Source organism: Corylus avellana, chromosome 9 (genome assembly GCF_965113065.1).
Source record: "Corylus avellana chromosome 9, dhCorAvel1.hap1.2, whole genome shotgun sequence".
Lineage (NCBI taxonomy): Eukaryota > Viridiplantae > Streptophyta > Magnoliopsida > Fagales > Betulaceae > Corylus > Corylus avellana.
The window spans coordinates 21,765,968-21,790,847 of NC_142498.1; the positions used below are offsets into that span (position 1 = coordinate 21,765,968).

Here is a 24,880-nt window from a genome sequence, read left to right on the forward strand (position 1 = left end):
AAACAACACCGACAGTCCACAGATGGAGCATCGGAAATTGATTTGAATTGGGCGCTTCGGCTATGCTTGATCGCGTGGGGCTACTTCTTCACGTGAGTGGACCCCAGCCCAATACTAAACTCAATATTCTGGGGCCCATTCTTCCCTTCATTGTCATGGGCCCACGTACTCAAATCAAATACCCAGAACCCGAAGATGAAACCGTGGCCGGCGGTTGAGTGAGACCAAAGATCCGTATTTTGTATATCGGATAGAAAAACTCTTTTTTCATTTTCAAAGTTTCTTATTTGGGCAAATATATAATTGGCCCACGTGTTTTTGGTGTGCATTAAATCTGTCCTTGTGTTTTAAACTGGAAGTGAAAAATACATTTTACCCTCTCAAACTATTAACTCATTTACACTTTTAACCCCAATATTTAAAATATCTGACATTGACACTTGACCCATGAAGTACACTTTACCTTATAAAGTATTTTGAGTTGACATTTAATTTACTCCCGAAATAATTTAGTTTTTGGGAGTAAAGTGTCAATTCAAAATAATTGAGGGACTAAAGTGTATTTCATGGGTCAAGTGTCAATGTAAGATACTTTGAGGGGTATAGTGTCACTTTTTAAATATTAGAGTTAAAAGTGCAAATGTGTAGACAATTCATTGTGAATAATTCACGGAATAAAGTGTATTTTCTCCCGACCGTAATAAAATTGAGAATTTAATTCCTCACCTAACCCATTGCCGGTGCTGGTAAGTTCTTGATTCTTGAACAACCGCTTCTGCCACTGCATTTAATTCGACCAGAGTGGTTTTCATCGGACAGAAAGAAGAATGAAACAAAATAATGTAAATATTGAATGTATTTTGTGGGTCTTTTATAGGAGATGTGTTAAAAGAGCAGGGTCTACAAATCTCTCTCTTAAACATGCCCTCCTGTTTTGTTCTGGGTATATTCTCTGGTTTGATACTCTACTCTACCTAACAGAAACCAGCACCTATATTTGTCAATTGTCGACATTCTTCTCACTTCCAATACTTTTTGCATTTATCTCTTACAATAAGTCCCAACTTATGTATTATTTTCATTTTTTTGTTGGGTAATCCTTCTTTTATTTGTCAGATTTTGATGTGGTAAAAATTCAAATCCTTTGTATTTGGTGTTGTGTTCAATTATATATATTAATGTACTCTTGGTAAAAACTCCATAATCGCTTTATCTCCTAACATTTGGTGCTTTCGTTTTTTGGGCGATTGTCAAATATAGTTTCTGTCAATAACTCTGGCCTTTTGTTGTTGTGTTTTGAAATTTGATCAAAATATGTATATTAACAAACAACCAAAATACAATGTTATATGTACCAATTATAGTATTTGCCAACTTCTGGGGGGAATGCCTACTTCGATTACTTGAGCCGAGCCAAGTACTCGCACTCGGCTTGTCTAATAGGCGAGCTCGAGCCTGCATAATGTTCTTCCCTTGGCAAGCCGAGCTCGAGCCCAGTTTTTGGGCTAGTTACAAGCTCGAACTCGAGCTTGAGTAAACCTTAAACAAGTCGAGCTTTGAGCAAGCAATACTCACTCAAGTTCAGCTCGTTACCAAGCCTAGTGAATCATACCAAATAATTTTATACTTTAGTTGCTCAGTCACATCTAATGTGACATCGTGACCGATATTGGTTCAACTTATAAAAACCCATATAGGAATTAGAAAAAGAACCCAAAAAATACCCTCCAAGAATTCCCACAAAAGACCAAAGAAATTGTTCACCCAAATAGTGAGAGCTGAGAGGGAATTAGATTCAGATTTTCAATAATCTACCGTTTGAATCGTTAACGATCTAAATAATAAATATAATAAAAATTATATAAAACTCATCAACCCAAACATAAACATACGTAGGGATTGCTCGAGACCTAGTTCATAACAATTTTGTTACATATATGATATATTGTTGGGAAAAACTAGGTTTGACATCCCAAATTTGTCCAGAGCAACTAGCTAGGCCCCACAGTGCCCTCCATCTTTGGAGCCTGTTCGGGTACGCCAATTATAGGGAGACAAAAAACGGTGAGAGATAAGGTTATAAAAGGATTGTTTATATTATTAGCCAAGCATGTCCCATCGTTATACCGCACTTCTTTTTATAGGCAAGCAAAAATAGCAAATCATCTTCCCCCGGCCACCTTGTCCTGATTGGGCAAGAAAAAGATACATATGGACAAAAGACAAGGATTCAAGGTAACGGGACATAAAAAGCAATGAAGAAATGCCCACCACCGGTCGGTCCTGTAGCTTGGGAATCAAACATGCCTTTTCCTTCTCTACTTTTTTCCACCCCACTTGATGCAAGTGTTTTCTCAGATAAACATTAGAACCCAGTTGACGCCTATTCCAACCATTCTCTCTCTTCCTTTTCAAGAGAAATTTGGCAAAGCTTGGTTATGGAGAAGAAAAGTAAGACACAAAAGATAATACTAGAATATAAGGGAGCTTGCCGCTGTCTTACTTGTCAGAATGGAGCTGTTAAGGTTCTATGGATACGGCGTTTTCTTGGGAGCTGAGTAGCGGCCACCAAGCAGACCTGCAAGCACAGATTCACCAATTATCGGCCTATTGAATTCGCTCGATTGATTTGGGTGTATAATAAGAAAAATGCTGCATGCAACCCAAATGCTCACTCTAATGTGAGTGTGAAAATTATCAAAATAAATACTGAATTTTGGATCCATTAATAAGCAAAACTAATTCATAGCTTTATTTGACCTCCTCTTGCTGCCTTCTGAGCCTAGCATTCTCTTCCTGTAAATGGGCAAGTTCAACTTCCAACTCAGTCCTGTAAGCCTGCAAAAGATTCAAAACGGTATGAAACAACAACATCCTAGCAATTAACACATCAGCCACTAAAGTCAACGCAAAGAAATAGAAAGAGGAAAAAAGAGAGAGAGATTCCTGTTTCCTTGCTCTAGAACGAGCGGCTGACTCTCTATTCTTGATCATGCGCTTATGTCTCCGATCGCTGGAATCATCACCATATTCTTGAACCCTTTTCTTGCAATAAGAAGGGAATAATGAAGAGGAACCCAAAGCGCCGACGGGAGAGTTGGAGGAAGAAACAAAATAATTAGGTGTAGTGAAGACACTGGCATGACTTGGCAGTTGTGGGTTTTGCTTAATAGGAGTACGGCTTTCAAGGTATGCAAAATTAGTCGCAGAATTCAAGCTCAGCCTCGTGGCCGGAGGCGCCGCCGGAGAACCTAAGAAAGTGGACGTCTCTACGGACGTTGGTAGGACTTTGTTGGAAGATCGAGGCAAGAAGTCTTGGAATATCATACCACAAAAACCAGAAGGGTCGTCGTTGGTGGCGGCGATGGAGGAGGAGAGGGTGTTGTTGGAATTGTCACGAAGAGAGGCTAGGCTGATGTCTTTCCACACTTCTTCCATGAATTGTCTGGCTGACGGCGGGGTTTGGATGACCTGTGAAGAAGGTGAAATGGGTGAAGAAGCTGACGAGCATGTGGAGGGTGAGCAGGAGTTCCCGTTGCCGCCATTGTTGTTGATTGCCCCGGGTGGTGTCCGCATGGTTGAGAGAGAGAGAGAGATTGAGTGAGAGAGATGGGAGCCTTCAACCTTGGATGATAAGGAGAGGTATGTGGGTTTGACTCCTAACTTTATGGTCTATGCATAAATGTTCTGATGCCTAATTAAGTAATTCTATATATGCTCTTTGAGATTGTGCTAAGAGTTTAAAAAGTATTTGCACTACTTAAATAAATAATTGTTTGTCAATCAAAAAGTTCGTTTGTTTGATACAATTTTTTTCTGACTTTTTAATTTTAATTTTATTTTAATCATGATGAAAGCACTATAAAATGCTTATTTTATTTTATTTTATTTTTTTTAAAAGTTCATTTTGATTTTAAAAGCTGTATTTTTCAAGCAATTTCAAACATTTAGCATCTCCAACCGTATAGCTAAAAGGAAGATATTATCTATATTTAGCTATTTTTGTCCTTTTTTTTTTGCTCGAACAAAATAGCTTCATATTAACTATTTTACATTAACTGCTATTCACTGTAGCACACTAGATTGAATAAAATATTATTTTCACTCTTCTCTCTCCCTTTCTCTCTCTCCCTCTTCCTCAACTCTTGGCCGGTAAACATGCATCTTCTTCTAATTTCTCTTCATCATTCTCGAAATCAAAGAGAAGGCAGAACTGTGTTCGTGAACCGGCTTGTCAAAGAGAACAATCATCTTTCTCTTCGTCATCATAATTCACAGTGCTCGCATTATTTTGGTGGAAAAATTTGACTGAAAACTCCCATCTCTCTTCCCTACGAAATTTTGTCTTCTATGTTTTGCTTACTGTTTCTGTACTACGTTTACCTTTTAGGATTTGTTGTTAGGGTACTCACCCCTTTTGTTGTCATTTAGTCCTATAACAGTATAACTTACTTTACCTTATTTAAAAAAGTTAAACATCTTAAAGCTTAACTCGGCTCGTTAGGCTCATTTATGCTAGTTTATATATTTAAAAATATTATAAGTGTATGTTATATTATAATAAATTAGTTAGGCTCTCTTCCCCGGTAATCGTGGTGGAGAACAGTGAGCAATGAGGAGAGAGGCGAGAGAAAGAAGAAGCAGTGTTTAAGAGAAGATTTTTTTAGAGAATAGAATATAATATGTAAATATAATTATTCATTCTATAAATCACATTTTTATTCTCATAATTCTCCAACAATGCAACGTGGTAGTTCCAATCTTGTTTAATTTTTTATTTTTTAAAACAAGAATTTATTCAAGGATTAGTTGGAACTCTTACGCTAGCATTGTAAAATAGTTATAAGATAAAAATATAATTTGTAGCATTACTTCAAAACATTTATTGATTTTAAATAATACGAAAGAAAAGCATTTTAAAATAATTTTTATTTTATATTACAGATGGTATGATTTTTAATAGAAATGTTAGTTAAATTTTTAATATGATGAGAATATCTAATTTAAAAAATAACGAAAGATTTTTTTCTTAAAGTTTTCGAAGTAAACATTTTATTTTTATACATACTCTAAGCAGGAATAGTAGAATATTTAAATTTAATGAAGAGATTATGTGAATGTATCCTAAATAAGTTTAACTAAAATTAAACCTTTTCCTAATAACATTTTAATTTGGGTTTAATGAAAACACAGTACATTATCCAGCCAATTTTAGAATGAAAATCCAAATATATATATATGAAATAATGTTTTCTGATTTGGGTACATTAGGAAAAGAGTGAAAGCTGTAGTTTGATTCTCTTACCTAACGTGCACAGAGATGGAGAGTGAAAGAGAAAAGACAGATATGAAAGAGATTGATGAAGCTGCTCTAATTGGTTAGGTGGATTGAACCCACAATTCAGGGAAACAAAGGTAACGGTTGAGACACCACACACTAGCTGTCTCTCCCATACCTCTACTTAGATCTATCATCTACCTACCTCAACCAAACCCTCTTGCTTTCTGATAGACTTCTCTTTTTCTTTTTTCTTTTTTTAAAAAAACAATATCCACGTAAGATTAAGAGAACATCCGAAAAAATTGTAGCATTCCTCAATAGTAAATCTAAAAGAATCTTTACGAAACTTATTTGTTTTCAATAAATTTGGAAATATTTGTTCACTTATTGGGACAGATGAATCTCATAACAATTCTTTTACATTTTTTTTTGTTGGTTGTCTAAATTATTAATAATACATTAAAAAAAAAAAGTTACTGAAATTCTTGATACGTTCAAATTAGTCTACTTTGCTTAAGGCAAAACAAAATGGTCTATTTCAACTTTGAATCGCCTCGACAGTGAAACAACAATTTTGACTTTCTATAAATGCCGAGCAAGGCCTTGTAAAATTACAACTATATATGGACCATTAGAGCTAATGAGAGCCTCTATTAGCCATTTCTATTGTGGCATTAGCATATAAATGTGACCCTTTTTTTTTTTTTTTTTTTTTTGGTGTGTGCAAATACATTATATTAGAAATGAGAAGGGTTACAATGGAGTAAAAATATAAGAGGGGTGGGCTACCTAACAATAAATCTAAACCAACAAAACAATACCAAAATTGGAAACAAAACAGAAAATGAGGAGCCCATACATTCTTCTAAAGTTGACTTCTATAACAACTTATTTAAGAAGGATTGGATCTCCTACAATCCCCCTCTTCTGTTGTAGAGAATTTTCTATAATTATGAGAGGTCTTAATGGAGCTTATCTATTTGAAATCACATTTTTATCTCACGATTATCTCATAATATTGAAGTAATAGTCCAAACCAACATTTGGATCAATCTTTGTTTAAGAAAAAAAATATATAAGGGTTAATTGGAGCTATCACATCAACATTATACGATAGTTTAAATAGAAATGTAATTTATTTAACAACTATCATTTATTGGCATCCTATCTTTATTTCAACCTCTATTCTTCAAATTTACTGGCGTTACGTATTATTAATAAAAAAGTGAATTCTTTTTAGCAAAAATTGAGAGTAAATTTACTGAACCGGATGTTAATGCTCTAAGGGATGGAAAACTTGGGCATTGTCAAGTGGAAAATATAGAAAAGAGGTAAACTTCATTACCACCTGCAAAGGGTATTGAATACCGGAGAAGAAAAACTTAATAGGCTTTGACAAATAACACAGCCATATAAATTATGCCTCAACACAAGTAAACCACTGAATATACTAAACAAACACAAATATTGCAGCATGAAACAAGGAATCCAAGACCAATGTCAATCACAACAACTTAAACAAAAAGTAGATCCAACCTTCCATGACAAATTTTAAGCCTAAATATTATCATCCAACAAAACCTTTGCAAAATTCCTAAAAGAAAAAAGAGGTACATCAAAGATGTAACCAAATGTAATTATGTATTTGCTAATAAATAATAAATTAAAAAAATATATGAAGAAAAAAAAAAAAAAAAAAAAAAAGTTAACAAGTCTGGGGAAGTACAAATAGGAGAGAAATTCAAGCGAAGTCTGACTGCACTTTCTCCTGACAACCAAGCACTGATTTTCTGCAATTCAAATTCCCCCTTCTCTGTTCCCCCTAGACAAAGGAATTTGACATGGACACAGAAGATGCTGATGGTGAAACATCCCAAGTTTTGCTCTCCTAAATGTTTTACCCACCCACGCCACCAGAAAGCACCAGAAACCCAAAAGACAAACATCACACCGAAACCAAGCTATACAACCCAATACCCTCTGCCTGAACCAATCATCTAAGTACTCTTTGTCTCACTTTCTTTTCATTCTTTATCTTTAAGCCAATAATTTATAGATAATTCTTATTTTGTATTCCTCTACTAGCCTCATCAAAGAACTGCCAAAACCAGTCTATATGACTGAGTAAACAAAACAAAAGATCCCATACCTTCAACATAAGCCTCACTTCTCAGTCCTCCAGAAACTCTCAAAAATAGAAGTGCACTATCCTGACTGCTTGAATTTTTTTTTTAATTTTTTTTTTTTTTTTTTTTTGGGGCGGGGAACATATTAATCAGTTCTGGCTTGAGCAGGTGTTTTCAGTAACCTCCCCATTCGAGAGTTGTGAATGGCCAATTGACTCAGTTAAAAATCTTCCTTGAACAGCCTCAGAGTTGGGGTCTGCCTTACCAGTCACACCACTTTGATTCGTGTCGTCACCTGATTTACTAGAAGAAACCGAGCCTGAATCAGAGGGAAGCAGAGCAGACACTGGTATCCATTTCTTCCACTCATTACGCCTCCTCACCTTGTCATCCTGCAGCAATTTCAAAAGAGATTCAGAGCAGCCATACAAAATGATCTTGTTCGGCAGCTTGTAGCTTGCCTTTCCACAGTGGTACAATGCACTACATATTTTAGTGTTTAACTGAATGCAAAAACATGATCCCAACACTATGTTGCAGAACATATAAATCCAATATAAGAGGTGGCAAAAGATGCCAAGGAAGACAGTTTAAAATTAATAAAGGAATGTACCTGTACTTCCACAATAGTCGATGATCTCAAGGAATCCAATATCAACTGGATGTTGGTTGTCAAATTCTTAACCTGCAAAGAGCCATAAAGCAAAATTGAGAGATGCAAGGAAAATTGGTACTGGGGAAAGAAATGGAATGTCAAAGATGGGAATAAAGTTGGATTCAAACGTGAAATGGGAAGCATATTCCTTATAATAAACCTAGAGAAACTTTCAGAGAGTAACCACCAATTCAAATGGTTGGGGGGCCTTTAACTATTTTCAATCCTGTGTTAAATTCACACAATTTGAACGAGAGGCCTGCATGAAATGTAAAAGTAAAGTTGAAAAATAAAACTGAGAAATGTTACACTCTTGGGTCCCCCATATGGCAGGGATCTTGGAAGGGATTTTAATATGGCCCCGACTCCTTACTCTCATCATTTAGTTTTAAAATATAACTCTATCTGTAGTCAGATATAGTTTCAAATCTCAATCCACATGTAGAGGATTTCATGTTAGGCCACATGAAAACATTGTCAAATAGTGCAGGAGCCACCATTAACTAACCTCCCCAACAAGTTTGCACAATACAGTTTCAAAAAGATGCAGGTGCAAATCTTCAGCTTAAATCGATAACACCATTACTAACAGCTGATAGAAGCTGATGGCGCTCGGAAACTACACTAAAAGGATTCAACTAGAGAGTTTACCCAAAATCATCACAAAGGAGTTGACAACCTGACTGATCTTGCGATCAGATATAAGCCTACAAAGCACAGGCATCATAATTTGTATCGAAACAAACTACAAGAAAAATACTGATATGGCACAAAAAAAAGAAAAAAAGAAAAAAGAAAACAGAATTTTGACATGCTTCCCTCATATGTGGAACCTATAATGCATCTGAAGTGAAAACACAAACTGCTCCGGACATACAAGGAAAAACAGTTTGCAAGGCACAAAGGTTCCACCCTGTATTTACAGGCATGAAAATTATCAGGCAAAACCCAACTTATGGAAATGGCATTTTCTTGATGATCTTAGATGGGAATAAGAGCACCCAATTCAACATATGCCCCAAAAATGTCGCGTACCAAAAATTACAACAATTTATAATCTTTGGATCCTGAAGTTTAAGCTTTTTACAAAGCACAATATATATTAACAAAGAGGATGTGTAGAACAAGGAATTCTCTAGAGCAGAAAAGAAGAGTGATTCAGAAGCAGCAAACTTAAAAATAAAAATAAAAAAGTCATGGTTTAGTGTTCACACTATTATTGAAATTTTATAAGGGTTTTAATGTTTCTCCAAATTATATTATTTGCAATATTTTGGATGGCTAATTAAGGGCTAGGACTTAATTTTAATAGGGTTTCAATGGTATATATCTGTTTTGAACTCTGAAATTTTGTTCAGCAGAAAGTTCTTTTCATCCTTTTCCCTAGCTGTCTAACCCAGGAGACCAGGCCTTTGGCTGTGATTTTTATCTCTATTGCTTTCTCCTTCATTTCTTAATACCTCTGATTCAAACTAGATATTTTTTGTAAGTTTTTCATTCATGAAAGAGAATGGGGAGGATGGGTTTAAGCCACAACAGCAACATGAAAAAGTGCTTCTCTTTCTACTGTTAGCCCGCTACACTAACATCCTATGCCTAAATACTCACAATCATCCAAGCACGAGCGTCTAAAGAAAAGAGTGAGGAACTGGTTGGCTCATTGGCAGGGGAAAGTTAAGTTTCTAACCTTCAAACACGAAGTTTCACAAACACAGACACTCACACCTCTACGTCACCATGTGCCACAGGAAATGACTTGAAAGAAGCACCTAGACAATATGACTTGAACATCTGGATCTAAAGCCAACTCTTAATAATTAAGCACATACCTTTTCACCCCCACCTTAATAATAATTAGAAGATATAATGTACCTCCGAAACATCTAAAACAACGTCTATAATGTATTTAGATTTTGTTAAAATAAATCTTCACCTACATCCTCAACACCAATGCCAAATTCTTTCCTTCCCTCTTATGCAAAGGTCCCAACAGCAAAGTAGGTAGGAACTAGTGGCACTGCCAAAGTATAGGCAGCTGGTGGTTTCATCATTAGTTCCGGATGTGGAGGAGGAGAATTCTCATGCCAGAAATCACAAAATAGAAAAATATTGGCAGGGCGTTGGAAATTGAAAAGGAAAGTAATTGCTAACCATTATAAAAAAAAAAAAAAAAAAAAAAAAAAAAATACATAGCATTCTTATTAGGAGAAAGGTTTAAAGGTAAAGAGAGGCTTTACACCTCATGAATGCTCTGTGGTACATAACAAAATCAAACTTTGCACGTGGACATCATAATTTAATGCCAACGAATAACTAAATCCAATGACTTTATCTACTCATCTTACTCTCCATCTTGCAGATCAAAAGCAGCATCTACATGAGGTTATAACCAGATTTGAAAAACATCTTAATTAATCTCATTAAGGGTGAATTGTTGAGCCAAGAAAAGTATTTGGACATCTAATACCAACAAAACCCTTTTCATTTTTTATTAGTTTAAAAGAACTCACATCTTTAGTTATACATACTGTAATTAGTATTAATTTTTTCCCAAGTCACAATTTACCTCTACAAAGCTTCCTTAAATTTTCTCAATTTCATTAATTTCTAAATATTTAACTTGTGAACTCTTATAGATCATAATCACATATAGCTAAAATGCAGCCAAATAGCTCAAAAATACCTGAGAAAGATTGGTTTCCAATATTAAGCATAATTTTTGCTACAAGCAGGTTTCAGCAAAAGAATAGCAGACCAGTCCCCATCACATATGATAGTTTTAGAGGAATCTGTTTACATGTATTTTGTGGTGAACCTTGGGGCTAAAACAATAACTTTAGTGTTTGATAGGGTTAAAAGGTGAAGAGGGCAAACAGATTGCAGGAATTTTTGTGACAGCAACAAGATTTGATATTTTTGAGTTTTTTATGAGTTTATTTGGCAGGTTACAATATGGAAAATAGTAGGGTTTATGGATTCAAATATCTACCAAAAGGGTTAAGGATATAAGATCAAATTATCTCCAGAAAAAGAATCTTCAAAATGATGACCAGTGCTTTGAATATTAACGTGAACAGTGACTTGAACAGCGACCGAGAGAAAGAGAACAAGAAAGCACTCTAGGTGCCTGAGCCTTCCATAATCCAAAGCTAACCAAAAGAGAGCCTAATTCTAAGGGTTCTTGATGTTTTACTAAATATATAAAGTGCTCCATTGTTCTACAAAAATAACTACTATATGCAACCAATAACGAGAGGCAGAATAGGTCTCCTAGGGTGAACTAGTAGAGTTTAGTTCCTGTGTTTTGTGTTACTAAAAACCATAAGCCATTAAACTATACTTGACTAAACTTCCTCACACCAGTTCAAATAAGGAAACAAGTGAGGACTAATGCATTAGCTTCAAGGGCGCCTTTTAAGTTCCAAGATGATAATCTAGAAACAGTTGTCTAACACAATTCAAGGATAAGGTAATATCAAAGCTTACCTTGATTACAGTTCTATTTAATAGCTGACATCGTCAAGTACCACCAAATTTGATACTTAACCAGAAAGATCAATAGTAGGTGTCCCAAAAATAACCAATTCATATTAACAAAAGAGGGAAAAGAGAAAAATAAAATAAATAAAATAAATAAATAAAATAAAAAATAACCTCTATAGTAAAAAAGAAACGTTAATTGCTTAACCATAAGAAAACTTACTCGAGGAAAGCTTGCTATTAAAGTGATTGGAACCCAGCCCTGATCATCCATGTTTGACCTTAGATAGTCATCTTTTACCAAATTAGCATCGCTGTGATGAATAAGTCAAGGGTAATAGTAGTTAATTTCGAAAATACCATAGATCAGATGTAAAACTGTATTCATATAGTAAAATCATCCATGAAGAAAGACTGATAATGTCAAAGTACCTGAAATAGTAATCTATCTGGTTGGATATCAGAGTAGGCAGAGGAGGTTCTGCAACAGGAATAAACAATGCAGGAGGTGGTGGGTGAGGAATGAATGGCCTAAAGGGCTCCATCGGCACTGGAGGTATATAGTAAAACTCTGAAAAAGAATAGAGACATCAGTTCCATATTTGCATAATAAAAACATATATTATCAAAAGAAAATAATCTCATAACATCAATACACTCCCCAAGCAAAAGAAAACAACTCACCGGGATAACCCATGTGGTTCACGAAGGGTCTCACAGGCGGAGGGGTAACAAAGCCACCTGTGTTAGGTGGTGGAGGCCTCACAAAGCCCCTCAGAGGACCTCTTGGATGCAAGTGAACATCTCTGGCATTCCCATAATTTCCACGATCTTGATCACGCCTGCCCCCATGATTGTTATGGTAGGCACCATCTCCACGTTGGTGGGGCCCAAAGTTGCCCCTACGGGAGGAATTCCGATGATCACTCACAGAATGTGATTGAGACACAAACCCACCAGCTGGTCTGGTTTCCCAATTATTGCCTCTATAAGGAAACTCTCGATGAGAAGGATCAGGCACTGCCTGTACCAGATTAGGATAGCGATTCGGAGGTAGCTGGAAAACAGGAAACGGCGGTGGCGGTGGTGGAGGCGGTGGTGGAGGATGATTGAAGCCACTTTGTGCAGGCCCACCCCTGTTGTTGCCACCACCGCCACGCTTCATAGATCTTGGTCGAGCAGGCATTGTATGGTTTGTAGTAGAACTAGGGTTTGCATTAGTAGTAGCTTGTTTCTGGGGTGAATGTGGAGCAACAGGTCCCTATTAAATAACATGAGGTGAATCACTGAGATTATGAGTAATCACTATATAATTTCAACCTTCAAAACTATAATCATTTTATAGGAAGAATAACAAGTTTCAAAGAATATGTAGAAAAAAAAAGAGTAAATTCTAATTCTGAATCAGATGTATTTGCCATTGCCTGATTCCTGACAAAACCTAAAACGCCCCCAACAGCTATTTGGCTCTATAAGGTATGTTTTTCATTATGGGAAACCCTCAAACAGAAAAGAAAAAAAAATATATATCACAGTAAACATAATATTCAAGATTCAGTTGTCATGGAATTAGAGAGAAAACTATTGAAATCCAACCTGAGAACTGGAGACTATTGCATCGGCGACAGTCTTCGAAGCCGAATCAGCTGACGATTTAGGCGAAGCCTTAGTGGACTCCGATAATGCGGGCCAAGAGACCGCACCCATCACGGGTCCGACCTCGACGACGCCGTTCGAGGGTTTGTTCCAAGCCAGCTTCTTCGGCCGAACCGCATTGCCACTGTTGGCATCGGAACCCTCACCGGACGAGGCGTTCTCCGGCGGTGGCGACGGAGAAGCCGTCTTCGGAGGAGGAGGGCAATCGGCATCGGCAAACGTCGTGGATGACGAATACTGATCAACGGCCGAGTTTGTTTCGGGTTCACCTCGAACAACTCGGGCCCATGGTAGATTTCGCCGGAACTGGGGACTCTCTCCTCCACCGCCGCTGCCGTGAAGCGTGGGACTGGAAGGAGAATCGGCAGTTGTAGCCATTCCAAAATTTGGACTAGGAGTTGAGAAAGAGATTGATTCAATATTATATATAAAACAAAAATCGTTAACGAAAGTAATTAACGGATTAATTAACCAAAATTAGAATCGAGCGAAGAGGGAGGGGATTAGGGTATCTACGAATGCAAACTATAACTAGACACAGGATCTCTCTCTCTCGCCGATCTCTCTCTCTGCAAGGTTTTTGCTAAATCTAATTTTCGCAAAACCCAACTTCTATTTATTTTTAGACCCACGCCCTTTATACATTGATTTCAAGCACATCTGTTACTTCCTTATGCAAATTACAAAACTATCCTCTTCTAAATCAATTAGGAGTAGAACTGTACAAGTGTAGAACCTCTTTGGCGGCTTTTTGTTTTTGGTTTTTTACTTGATTTATCTTACTTCTTGATTTCAGGGGTATATAAGTCCAAGTTGACTTAGGGTTTTAGCACCTATCTTTGTAAGCAAATTCATCACAGATTCATAATAAATGTCCAAAGATATTATATGAAGTATGTTTCTTAAAATCCTTGTTTTGTGTCTCATTATCACAAAACATCCCTAAAAATTCAAAAGTAACCTTAGTGTTTATGTCACATCAAAACCCTTTTTAAATTAAAAACTCAAAATACTTCTTAATTAAATAGCCTTTTCTCACCACATTTTACTTGCTTTATTTTTGCTTAAATACTAATTCGATTAACAAATAAAGCATAATACCAACCAAAAAAATAAATAAAAATGATATGCTTATAAAAATCAGTCTCAATTGTATTGCAGTTGTATAATATTCTATTAAATAGCATGTGCATATATATGAGTGGTAGGTATGAATTACATGGTTGAGTAGTATTTTTTGTTTCATCCACAGAACTCAGAAGATTAAAGTTTTAATATAATATTAAATTGATATCATTTCAAAACTCATGAGATTGAAAGGTTATATTAAATAATACAACAAAATGCAAACCCATAAAGTCATTGGCAGGCGAGTCATTATCAAGGGAAAATAGTGGGAAGGGAATCATGGGACACAGGGCTTATACTTCCCAACGCCCATTCAAATGGTAATAATTTTCTACTTGGAAATTTGCACATGGGTTATTGAGAATCATAATTCTCACGTAAACTATTTATGGTAAATTTTAAAGCTCATACTTCCACGAAAATTAGAAAATGTTACTATAGTTTTTATTACATTTTTTTTTTTTTTATAAATTTACGTGATAATTTATATTTTATCAAACTAAGGGTCCGTTTGAGTCTTTGAGAGCGCGATTTCAATAAGTGCAATTTTAAAAATTGTATTTTTAAAATCACTACTTTTTAAAATCACATAAGCCTATGGTAAAACATGTTAATAAGTACTTTTGTTTTTATCAATTGAGTGTTTGGATAACATTAGCATATAATTACGGTTTCATGGCCAAATAAGTAAATATTGCGCCAAATATTGTTTTAAGCGAAATCGTGATTTTGGTTTAAATTTGCACTTTTTCAAATAAGCACCTCCTAGTCCGCTTATAAAAATCGCGAATTTTTTCACAATTTTAAAATTTGCGTTTTTAAAATCGCAATCTCAAACACTCTAAAATTGTGATTTAATTTAAAAACACAGATTATTTTTTAAAAAACGCACTCCAAAACAGACGCTAAATGTTACGTGATAATTTATATTTTAGTAGCTAACGATTAATGTATAGTAAGTAATTTACAAATTATCACGTGACAATACAAATTTTAATAGCTATGTAGTAGATATCACGAAAATTACTATATTAATTTGTAAGAAACTTATAGTAAAAACTATAATACCTTAATCGCATTCATAAAAATTAGTTAGAAATAAAATGCAATTCATAATTGTTGACGCTACCAAAGTGATGGAAAAAATAATCTCTCCCTCTGCCCTCTGCGTCACATTGATTCAAGTTCATCATAGCCAGTAGCCCCGTAGTGAAGATATACAGAGAGAATAGGCTGAGCAGGAGCACGAGCCCGAAGCCCATGGCAGTAACTCCAATGAGTCCATATAGGTCCATAAAAGCCTGGCCCAAAAAGATCATCAGTAAATTGCTTGACAAAATGAACATTTTTATGGTTTAGATTATATTTTACAATATATAATGATATATATATATATAAGGCTATACATTGAAATTTTTTAAATAATATGATAACACAAGTAACATATACATGGTTCTATGCAGTAAAATTTAATGTAAATTATAAAATAATTATTTCTCTATTTAAAGTAGTCATATTCTGCTAGTTCAATGCAAAACAAAACTAGATATTAGTCCATAAACATTTAGTCGATTTTAATTTAGTTTTGAGTTTTCAATTCGACAATCAAATTTTTAGATATTGTTCAAAGTTTCAAATAAATCCGTATTGCAACAGAATTCATATCTAAACAGAAGTCTTGAACCAGAGTAATTATAGGAGGCTTGCCCTACTTGTGTCCTACTCCAATAATGATTTTAATAGCCACATCATTTTTAGTAAGCCATTTATAATTATTCAAGACCACTAGATTTAGGAGCCCTCCAGACAAAGGAGACTGGGATCAAGTTGGCAAAGAGAAGTAAACTTTGTGTCCGATTTTATAGATAAATAATACAATTTTACATTAAATTCTAGATAATAATGAATTATTTGTGGTTGCGTTTTTAACAATTTTGAAAACACACTATTTTAAAGATAAACCGACCTAGAGTCTTAATTGTAGTTGAACTTTGTGTGTTTTGTTATTAAACTAGAATTCGATCGTTTCCTTAGTCAATTCAAATCCTATATATATTTTAAGTTCTATATATTACGTACGCCCTTTATTATTTTTTGTTTTCTTGTCAAAATTAATTATTTTTTGTTTGCCACATGTCTCACATTTAACATGTAATACGCATGATATCAACGCCATGTCCACAAACTTAATTAATTGCCACATCAATCGAGTAACAACGTCTCCAGGCCAAACAAAACCCAAAACCAAACTTGCGTACAGAATTTAAACCCAAAAAACACTCGCATGCTAATTAATCATGGGTAGTCTAATTTCTAGCATTACTATATTTCATGCATTTTCTAAAGTGAATGATTTTTTTTTTTTTTTTAATAACTTTTGGAAGAAAACAAATACTTTTCACTTCATAATGATCCGACATCTTCAACGAGAAACTGACAAACCTTTGTATTTAATTGGTGCAGTCGGTCGGCTTGAAAGAGACCGTCATTTTTTCCATATCATATCCGATCAAGAAATTCGATTGAGCATAGTTTCCATATAACCCAAATCCATCACCAATATTGTTGTTAGAAGGATACACTTCAAAGCAGGTAATCCCATTTTCAGCTTCAAAGGTGTGTATGGGCATTAGCAACACATCTGCACCCTCAAAATGGACAGTCAAAATTGGTACGTTGAGATTATTTGCATTTATATAGCAAAGCCTGGGAAGATATACAGCAATGGAATCCGACAGAATCTGCTGCTTCACTTCTGCCACTAAGCGGTCGTGAAAATCTTGTGGCAGATACATTTCCGGAGTTCCTGAATCGAGAAACACGTTTCCCACAGAAACCGTACCAGAAATGTTGTAGGGCAAATATTTTTCTCCAACAAATTCCTCTTAGTGTGACAAAATACAAAGGGCTGTCGTTTTTGGATATCAAAGGTGTTGAAACTGAAACCACACCATCACCCAAAACTTCACTGCCATTGCCAAAACTCATCTTGCTTGGAATGCTCGGACCAGTTCCAACTGGCGAAAAGCAATGGGAGAAACTTTTACTGCCAAAGGTGGAAGCTATTTGAGAAACAAAGGATAAAATCCCTCCTCCTAACCCAATGATTCCCGTCTCGTGGCTATTGAAAGTCCCCGCGTATCATTGTGACAGCACCCAAAAACAATGTCTACGGAAACTTTTTCCCCTGAGGTGGAAGTCATGGCGAAAGTTTCTCTGGCCAAAACACCTCGGGCTAAGGAATGGTCTGCATACATGAAAACATATATACTTGCAAAGATTTTCAGGAGAACATGTTTTGCTGGTTAGAAGATGACATTGTTCGGATTGACAAGAAATGTCGGTGTATCTTGACGACTTTGACGGATCGAATAGGGGATAAATCTGTTTGTAGCAGCCATCACAAGGTACACATTGTGTCCAAATAAGGTCACTCCCTGTATCGGCAATGGCATAGATGTCCATCGGTGGTGTTCCCATGGAGAGCTTCAGGAGATGCTGACTCAGGTATATATCTTCTTACTTCCGATTGGGCGGCATTTGGATGGACTTCTTTCATTCGACGAGGAGAAAATGCATCCAAGTGATCTGGGAATGGAGATTTGGGAGAGTCTCGTCGGATTAACTCAACGGTAAACCCACCATTGCTAGCCGCTGTAGCCAAAAGCCCTATAAGATACTTGGAGAGGATATAGACGCAATGAGAAGATTTGAAAACGGTATATCTCTATGTAATCACAAAGTCAATCAAGCTTATTTATATATAATGAAAAATGCTTCTTATTTTTTTACGACTCATGCATGGATCTTACGAATTCATTGATTTTTTTTTTTTTAAAAAAAAAAAATTATGAGATATGGACCAAAGATGTACATATTGCATATCTTATTTATAATTGAATAGGATGCTTATTAGAATAGAAAATAAAATCAGAGAACATAAATTACCATCTGGTTTGTTTATATTAGAATCAGATTCTGATGTAGACAAATAAGGAAACATTTAGGATGGATATGAGGCTTTTGTTTCCTTTTATACCCGATTCTCATAGGTCGACAAACCTTCAAGATTGTCATGTTTTATCAGTAGATTGTCATATGAATTCATTGAATTTTTTATTTTATTTTTTACAAGCTATGATTGATTTAAAGGTTAATTTTTAATGTCACGTCATTTCAATTATGTATCAGTCAACTAGTAATCTACCAAATAACATTACTAATATTTGTATATTCAAAATTACGCACCTTTTGGTAGACTTTCACTTGAAAAAATCTATATTCAATGCTCATCCCTGTATATATATCTTTATTGCTAAATGGTACCGGGTCGAAATAAATGAATTGAATATACAAATATATAGGAATATAATCGTAACCACTTGCTCTAAAGATAGAAGAGCTGAAGAAGAGTGCTATGCATACTTTCAAGTGTTCAGTACTCCTTAATCAGCTGGCAATGAAAATTATTGTTGGATTAAATAACAAATGAAAGTACATGTTTCATTATGTTACACATACTCCCAAGTGTTCATTTCTTGAGGTGATGACGATAATTTCATTGGATTAAATAAGAAATAAAAGTAAATCTTTCATCCAATGATTATTTTTACTACCATATTAAACAAGAAGGACTTAAGAGTATGTTTAGCATTTTTGAAGATAGAAACCTTCAAAAAAATTTGTACATAAAAATTTATATCTCCAAAATTTTTATAAATTTTGAACGCATTAAATGCCCCAAGGTGTAAAAAAATGAATAATATTGTAAATATTGTTCTTTAATTTTAATGTTAAGACAATATTATTATTTATTTTACGCTAAATAAATATTTTCAATGCCATTTGAAATGAAAACATCCTATTCTAAAGAATCCACTCGCGCTATACCTTGTCATAAACTCTAGGGCTTAACAGTTATTCGCGTGGTTTGCACTTCTTTCTTGTGCGCCTTTAAGTCTATTTTATGCGAAATAAGTATGGGCCTACTAATTAGAAAAAGAAATAAAATAAATGGTATGGGTCTACTACGTTCGCGTTACTACAGCAAATTATAAGCAAATCACTAAGCGTGAGAATGCTGCCCATACAATGGGTCTACGTAACCAAATATCACCCTTTTTTTTTTTTGAGACATGATATATATTGCCACGTCGGCCCCAAAAAATTACTGTTAGTCTATCACATGGGTGTCTAACTACCCTTAATTTGGAGATGATGGACCGCCCCAAGGTCCCCAACTAAACTTTTGGGGAGTGATCACACCATCCTAGCTTGATGTCCACTCTGATGGTCACAACCATGTACCCTGCATGGTAGTTGGAGGTAAGTCGAGCATTATTCTTCTACATTTGGTACTTTCATAAGTAAAAATTGCGTTTTACACATTTTAATTGATATTCTATTTAATATTTTTATGTTGCCAGCAAATTCTTTGGTTTATTTAAATGACTTTAGTAACTTGATGATCAAGATATTCGGTATGTAAATCCCAAGAGGTTGGCTTAGTGGCGCCTATTGATATCCATAAGTCCTTGAGCAACCGTAGAGGTTTGCAGTTCGAAACTCATTGAATGCAAATTGCTTCTTGGGGCCACACCCTTTTGATAAATAACCAATGAAATATCATGTTCTCGTGTAGGAAATTTTTTGGAGATGTAGTGCACGGGAACCGAGATTTACTTTGGAGGGGTAAATTCAAAGGGTCCTACCTTGTGGAAGTTCCCTCATTAAAAAAAAGAAAAAAAAAAAAAAAGAAAAAAAGAAAGGGTATTCGGTATGTAATATTTTTCAATTTAATGGAGATTAGTATGTAAGTGTAATTTCATAAAACCTCAAGGGAGGTGTAATTTTTCTCTTTTAAAGAACAGATTACCTTTAGGAATAGTATAAATATATGTATATCATAATCAGTAGACTTTGAAAGTGGCCGCACTGCCGGCCACTATATTCTACGTCCCTATCATCGTACCAATGATGAAGATAAAGGCAAACCAAATTTTGGGAATTAATAATATTAATGAAGAGATAATTGTTGAGAAGATAATATGCCGATTAGAATTAGGATTATCTTTTGCTTCTTTCATTTAGCAATCTTTGCTTGCCACATCTCTACTTTGTATGGATAAATATTAGCTTATTGAATAGATACGTACAGTCACAATAATTTCCTTAGTAATATTATCTTAAGAGGAAATATGAAAGATTCTGGATGGAAAATATTTTCAACTTATAGCCTGTATAAAATATCAACCACAACGAATAATGACTGGCAACAGTCGATGGCGACTAAAAATGGCCAACAACTTATGGCGAACACCAGCTATGGCGGCTGGTGGTCGATTTCTACAAGCTTCGGCCTACAGTGTAGGATTCTAGCGAGGCCCGGTAGCAGTTTTCATTAGCCTAGCAAACTCCGACGATGGATTCCAGCGATCTCCAACAATAACAAAGAATGAATTATGAGAAAGTCCATGCAAGAAAGAGAAATCCAAACTTCCTAAATTAACAAAAAAAAAAAAATTAACATCCTCCAATCATAAGCTCACATGAGTGAACAAATTGTTAAAAAGTTGTAAACCGGTCATAGGTTTAATTTATATAATAATAATAATAATAATAATAAAGAAATGATAAATTTCATCATTTAATTTATATAATAATAATAATTAAAAAAAAAAACAGAATGTGGTTAATTGGTCCATCAGCAGAATCGTCTCACTCACTGTAGTACCTGTACGAGGACAGAGTTGTAAACTTGCAAGCACTAAAATTGAACAATATTTTTTCAATTCCCAAGACATTGTTGAATATTTTTACCTGCTCGATTAATTTCAGGATTAGACAGATGCCTTAACAAAATGGTGGGTTAACCATCACTATCGTTTGATTTTTGCAAGTAAATTTCTTGTAAAATAAAAGTAACAAAGATGCTTTCGTCTTCTGTTGAAAATTGAAACAGAGGGTATGCGAGAGTGACACTTGAGCTTGCCAATAATCTCTAGCATAGAACCAGCGGGACTAGAAAAGATTCCCTGCCAGCATCATATAATTTGTTCCATTATTCTATAGCATATGCTCTCTCTCTCTCTCTCTCTCTCTCTCTCTATTACGATTTACGTACGCACACATAAATTCACACTGATCTTTCATCAACTTCTCACAGCCCTCAGCAGCAAGCGAAGAACAAAGAGAAGAGAACAACATTAAAAACATGTCCAAGGAAGTGACTGAAGAAGGAGAAGCTTCTCAGCCGGCGAGAGTCTACGTGGACCCACCGCCTGCACCGCTTTTTGACGTGGAAGAGCTTACTGTCTGGTCCTTTTACAGAGCAGTTATCGCCGAGTTCATTGCGACCCTTCTCTTTCTCTACATAACCGTTGCCACCGTTATCGGTTACAATAAGCAAACTGATCATCCATGCGAGACAGTTGGGCTTCTGGGAGTCGCTTGGGCCTTTGGGGGCATGATTTTCATCCTCGTTTATAGCACTGCAGGAATATCAGGTTATAATTTTATTCTTCTTCTCTATTTATAATTTTATTTTCTTTTATATATTATGATCATAATATTATTATGGAAAAAAGTACAGGTGGGCATATTAATCCAGCGGTGACGTTCGGATTATTCCTGGTACGAAGGGTATCGTTGATAAGGGCGATTAGTTACATGGTGGCTCAGTGCTTGGGAGCAATATGTGGAGTAGGGTTGGTGAAGGGCATCATGAAGGACTTCTACGATGATTTTGGAGGTGGTACTGCTAACACCGTGGCTCCTACCTACTCCAAGGGCACCGCTTTAGGAGCTGAGATTATTGGGACTTTCGTGCTCGTCTATACAGTCTTCTCTGCCACGGATCCTAAGCGAAACGCACGTGACTCCCACGTCCCAGTAAGTACTTTGAATTTTATAAGTAAAAAATTGTCAGTTTTAGTAAAAATTAACATAGTTGTGTGTAAAATTGATAGGTTTTGGCTCCCTTGCCAATTGGGTTTGCGGTATTTTTGGTGCACTTGGCCACCATCCCAATCACAGGCACAGGAATAAACCCAGCTCGGAGTTTTGGGGCAGCTGTAATCTACAACAGCGACAAAGTTTGGGATGATCAGGTCAGTTTTTAGCTGCATCAATTAATTCATGAGACTTTTGATTTGTTGTTGACTGAGGTGGTGGTGGTGATGGATGGTGATAAACAGTGGATTTTCTGGGTGGGACCTTTTGTGGGAGCGCTCGCTGCAACACTATTTCATCAGCATATTCTGAGAGCCACGGCCATCAAAGCTTTGGGATCGTTCACCACCAACCCCACCAACTAGCTAGGCCAATATTTCTCCTCACTTCTCAGTTGCTTCCTCTCGTCCGTACATATCTATGTCATGTGTACAGGGTGTTTGTGATTTTTTCTTTCTTTCTTTCTCGTGTGTATAGTCTAGACTATAGTCATCCACGTACATATTATATATTGTTTGATTGCTGGTTTCGATGTTGGTTGTGGGGCGACTATCTCTCGTGCGGTGTCCTGTTCTCAGATATTGGTGTGCGTGTAATATATATAGATATAATTCTCTGTATATTATATGGTGTCACATCAGAGGCATTATCCGATGAATCTGTATTCTTTGTCAATCTCTGACTTATGTTGCCCTTTCAATTTATGCCCCTTATTGCCCCCCACCATATATAGGATGTGTTATATAAATAGGCAAATATGCTCCTTTCGATTAATTATAAATAGCAAATTAGCAATAGTAATACGGCTATGGATATAATGCATGGTAGACATCTAGAACAAGTCAAATTTTTTTTTTCCTGCTTTTATGTTGAGTTTATTTATTTTTCTTAATAAATCATTGCTACAAAAGATCTTTTTAAGTGAGCGTGTCACAATTAATTTACTCTTTCTTTTTTTTTTAAGGGCGAACAAACAAATCAAATTATATATATATATATATATATATATATATATATTCTACATTCTTTCTTTTTTTAGCCATCGAGTAAATAGCTAGCGCTACGAATAAATGAATCAGATAAAATTTATTAAAACTAAAAGGATACAAGAGGAAGGTGTGGGGACCCTTACAAATTAATACCACAATAAAATCAATACAAAACTCCATATAAACAATTTTTCTTAAAAAAAGGGTGAAATAATTGACTCGATCCAATGTCTTCTCAACCTGAAAGTCAAGAAAAGAGTTGTCAAATTGGCGGGTTTAAAAACAACCAAAGAAATGAGATGCTTGGAGAGCCACCTGCTGCGGTAGGGCTGTAATGTTTGTTTGGTGAGACTTGAGAGACGTGGTTGGCTCTTGAGTATCGAGCATTTCTTCTCTCAACGGCTAGTTAAGCAATACCCAAAAGATTCAGAGTCTAAATAATTCACGTACTCACGAAAACCATAAAGAAAGAGAGAGCAGATTGGAGTCATTTTATTCGATCTCTCGAGTGGATTGTACAGCACTCAGCACAGTGCTTAAATTCATCATATAGGGCGTTAATAACGCACACGCAATTATCTTGTGGAGTAACGTTACTCCTCAAGAAGAGATTGGTCTGCCCACTAATGGGCGCCGGCCTTTAATGCTTTCATAGCTGCTAGTGGAATGTAGGCTGGAATATTCTATCATTTTTTCTTCTTCTGAGCAATTACAAGCAAAAGGGGAAGGGTTTAACCTATCTCCTTTCCTTCTTCTCAGCACGGGGTTGAGCCTTGTCTTGGCTCTTTGCCAACGGCCCAACACCTTCTCTTCTTCATTAAGGGTTGGTTTGAATTTGCTATTTAATGTCATTTTTAACCTTTAAAAATAACAATTTAGTTTTTAAAATTGTGCATTTAAAAAAAGAAAAAAAAAAAACCACCATATTACATGGGATTTAAAAATGCAAATCTTTTAGGTATTCAAATCACATTTTTTTGTTGATGTTAAATGCACTCTAACGGTAAGTAGAGGACCTTAATTACCCGTTGCTACTTATAAATTGCTACCTGCCTAATGAATAAGAATCGCTATGAAAAAAAACAGGGTCGATTGGCGAGAGATTTCCGCGATTCTTATGATCTTTAGATTTTAAAAATAAATTCTTATCAAATAAAAATATAAAAATGCTTAATTGGCATGAAAGTTTTTTGTGATATACAAAAATAATAAATATTAGGTGCTTGTACTTAACTTTTGTCTAATTTGTTGGCAGAAACGTAACGGTCAAATGACACATCATTATTCATTATCAATCAGTTTAATTATGACACATATTGGCTAAAAAAAAATCTAAATATATAAGTATATAAATATATGAAAATTATAAATATTTATAATATTAAAAAGGATTAAATACTATTCCACGTGATTTGTACCAAAATCAAATAATCATTTGGGTTTTCAAAAATATCGCAAATGGTACATGTGGTAAGCCAATAAACCCGTTTGATACCTCTATCAAGATTCCGTTAAGTTTTTTAACGGAACGCCACATCACCCTTACATGTGGACGCCACATGGCGTGGTACCTAAGTTTTTGGGTGCCATGTAATTTTTTGCAATCCAAAAAAAA

General features: G+C 35.4%; 3 protein-coding genes and 1 pseudogene across 4 annotated transcripts; 1 reads left to right on the plus strand and 3 right to left on the minus strand.

The window, feature by feature from the left end:
* Positions 1-1,839: 1,839 nt before the first annotated feature.
* Positions 1,840-3,651, minus strand: LOC132190274 (bZIP transcription factor 27). Of its 2 annotated transcripts, XM_059605212.2 has the most exons (4): positions 2,946-3,651; positions 2,761-2,837; positions 2,504-2,578; positions 1,840-2,407 (listed from the first exon to the last, which is right to left on the minus strand). In XM_059605212.2, exons 1-3 carry the CDS (start codon positions 3,574-3,576, stop codon positions 2,507-2,509), a joined length of 780 nt encoding a protein of 259 aa, XP_059461195.2. In that variant the 5' UTR covers positions 3,577-3,651; the 3' UTR covers positions 1,840-2,407; positions 2,504-2,506. The 2 variants fall into 2 exon arrangements, with proteins under 2 accessions (XP_059461195.2, XP_059461194.2); XM_059605211.2 differs by having other exon boundaries at positions 2,761-3,651.
* Positions 3,652-6,777: 3,126 nt separating this feature from the next.
* Positions 6,778-13,792, minus strand: LOC132190509 (la-related protein 1C). Its single transcript, XM_059605519.2, has 6 exons — positions 13,139-13,792; positions 12,227-12,803; positions 11,975-12,113; positions 11,766-11,856; positions 8,021-8,092; positions 6,778-7,799 (listed from the first exon to the last, which is right to left on the minus strand). The coding sequence occupies exons 1-6, from the start codon at positions 13,574-13,576 to the stop codon at positions 7,557-7,559; spliced, it is 1,560 nt and encodes a 519-aa protein (XP_059461502.1). The 5' UTR covers positions 13,577-13,792; the 3' UTR covers positions 6,778-7,556.
* Positions 13,793-16,776: 2,984 nt separating this feature from the next.
* LOC132191061 (aspartic proteinase CDR1 pseudogene) lies at positions 16,777-18,403 on the minus strand (annotated as a pseudogene).
* A 3,136-nt stretch (positions 18,404-21,539) lies between these two features.
* On the plus strand, positions 21,540-22,641 carry LOC132189355 (aquaporin PIP2-7-like). The gene is made up of 4 exons (XM_059604065.2): positions 21,540-21,831; positions 21,918-22,216; positions 22,294-22,434; positions 22,522-22,641. Exons 1-4 carry the CDS (start codon positions 21,540-21,542, stop codon positions 22,639-22,641), a joined length of 852 nt encoding a protein of 283 aa, XP_059460048.2.
* Positions 22,642-24,880: the final 2,239 nt, after the last annotated feature.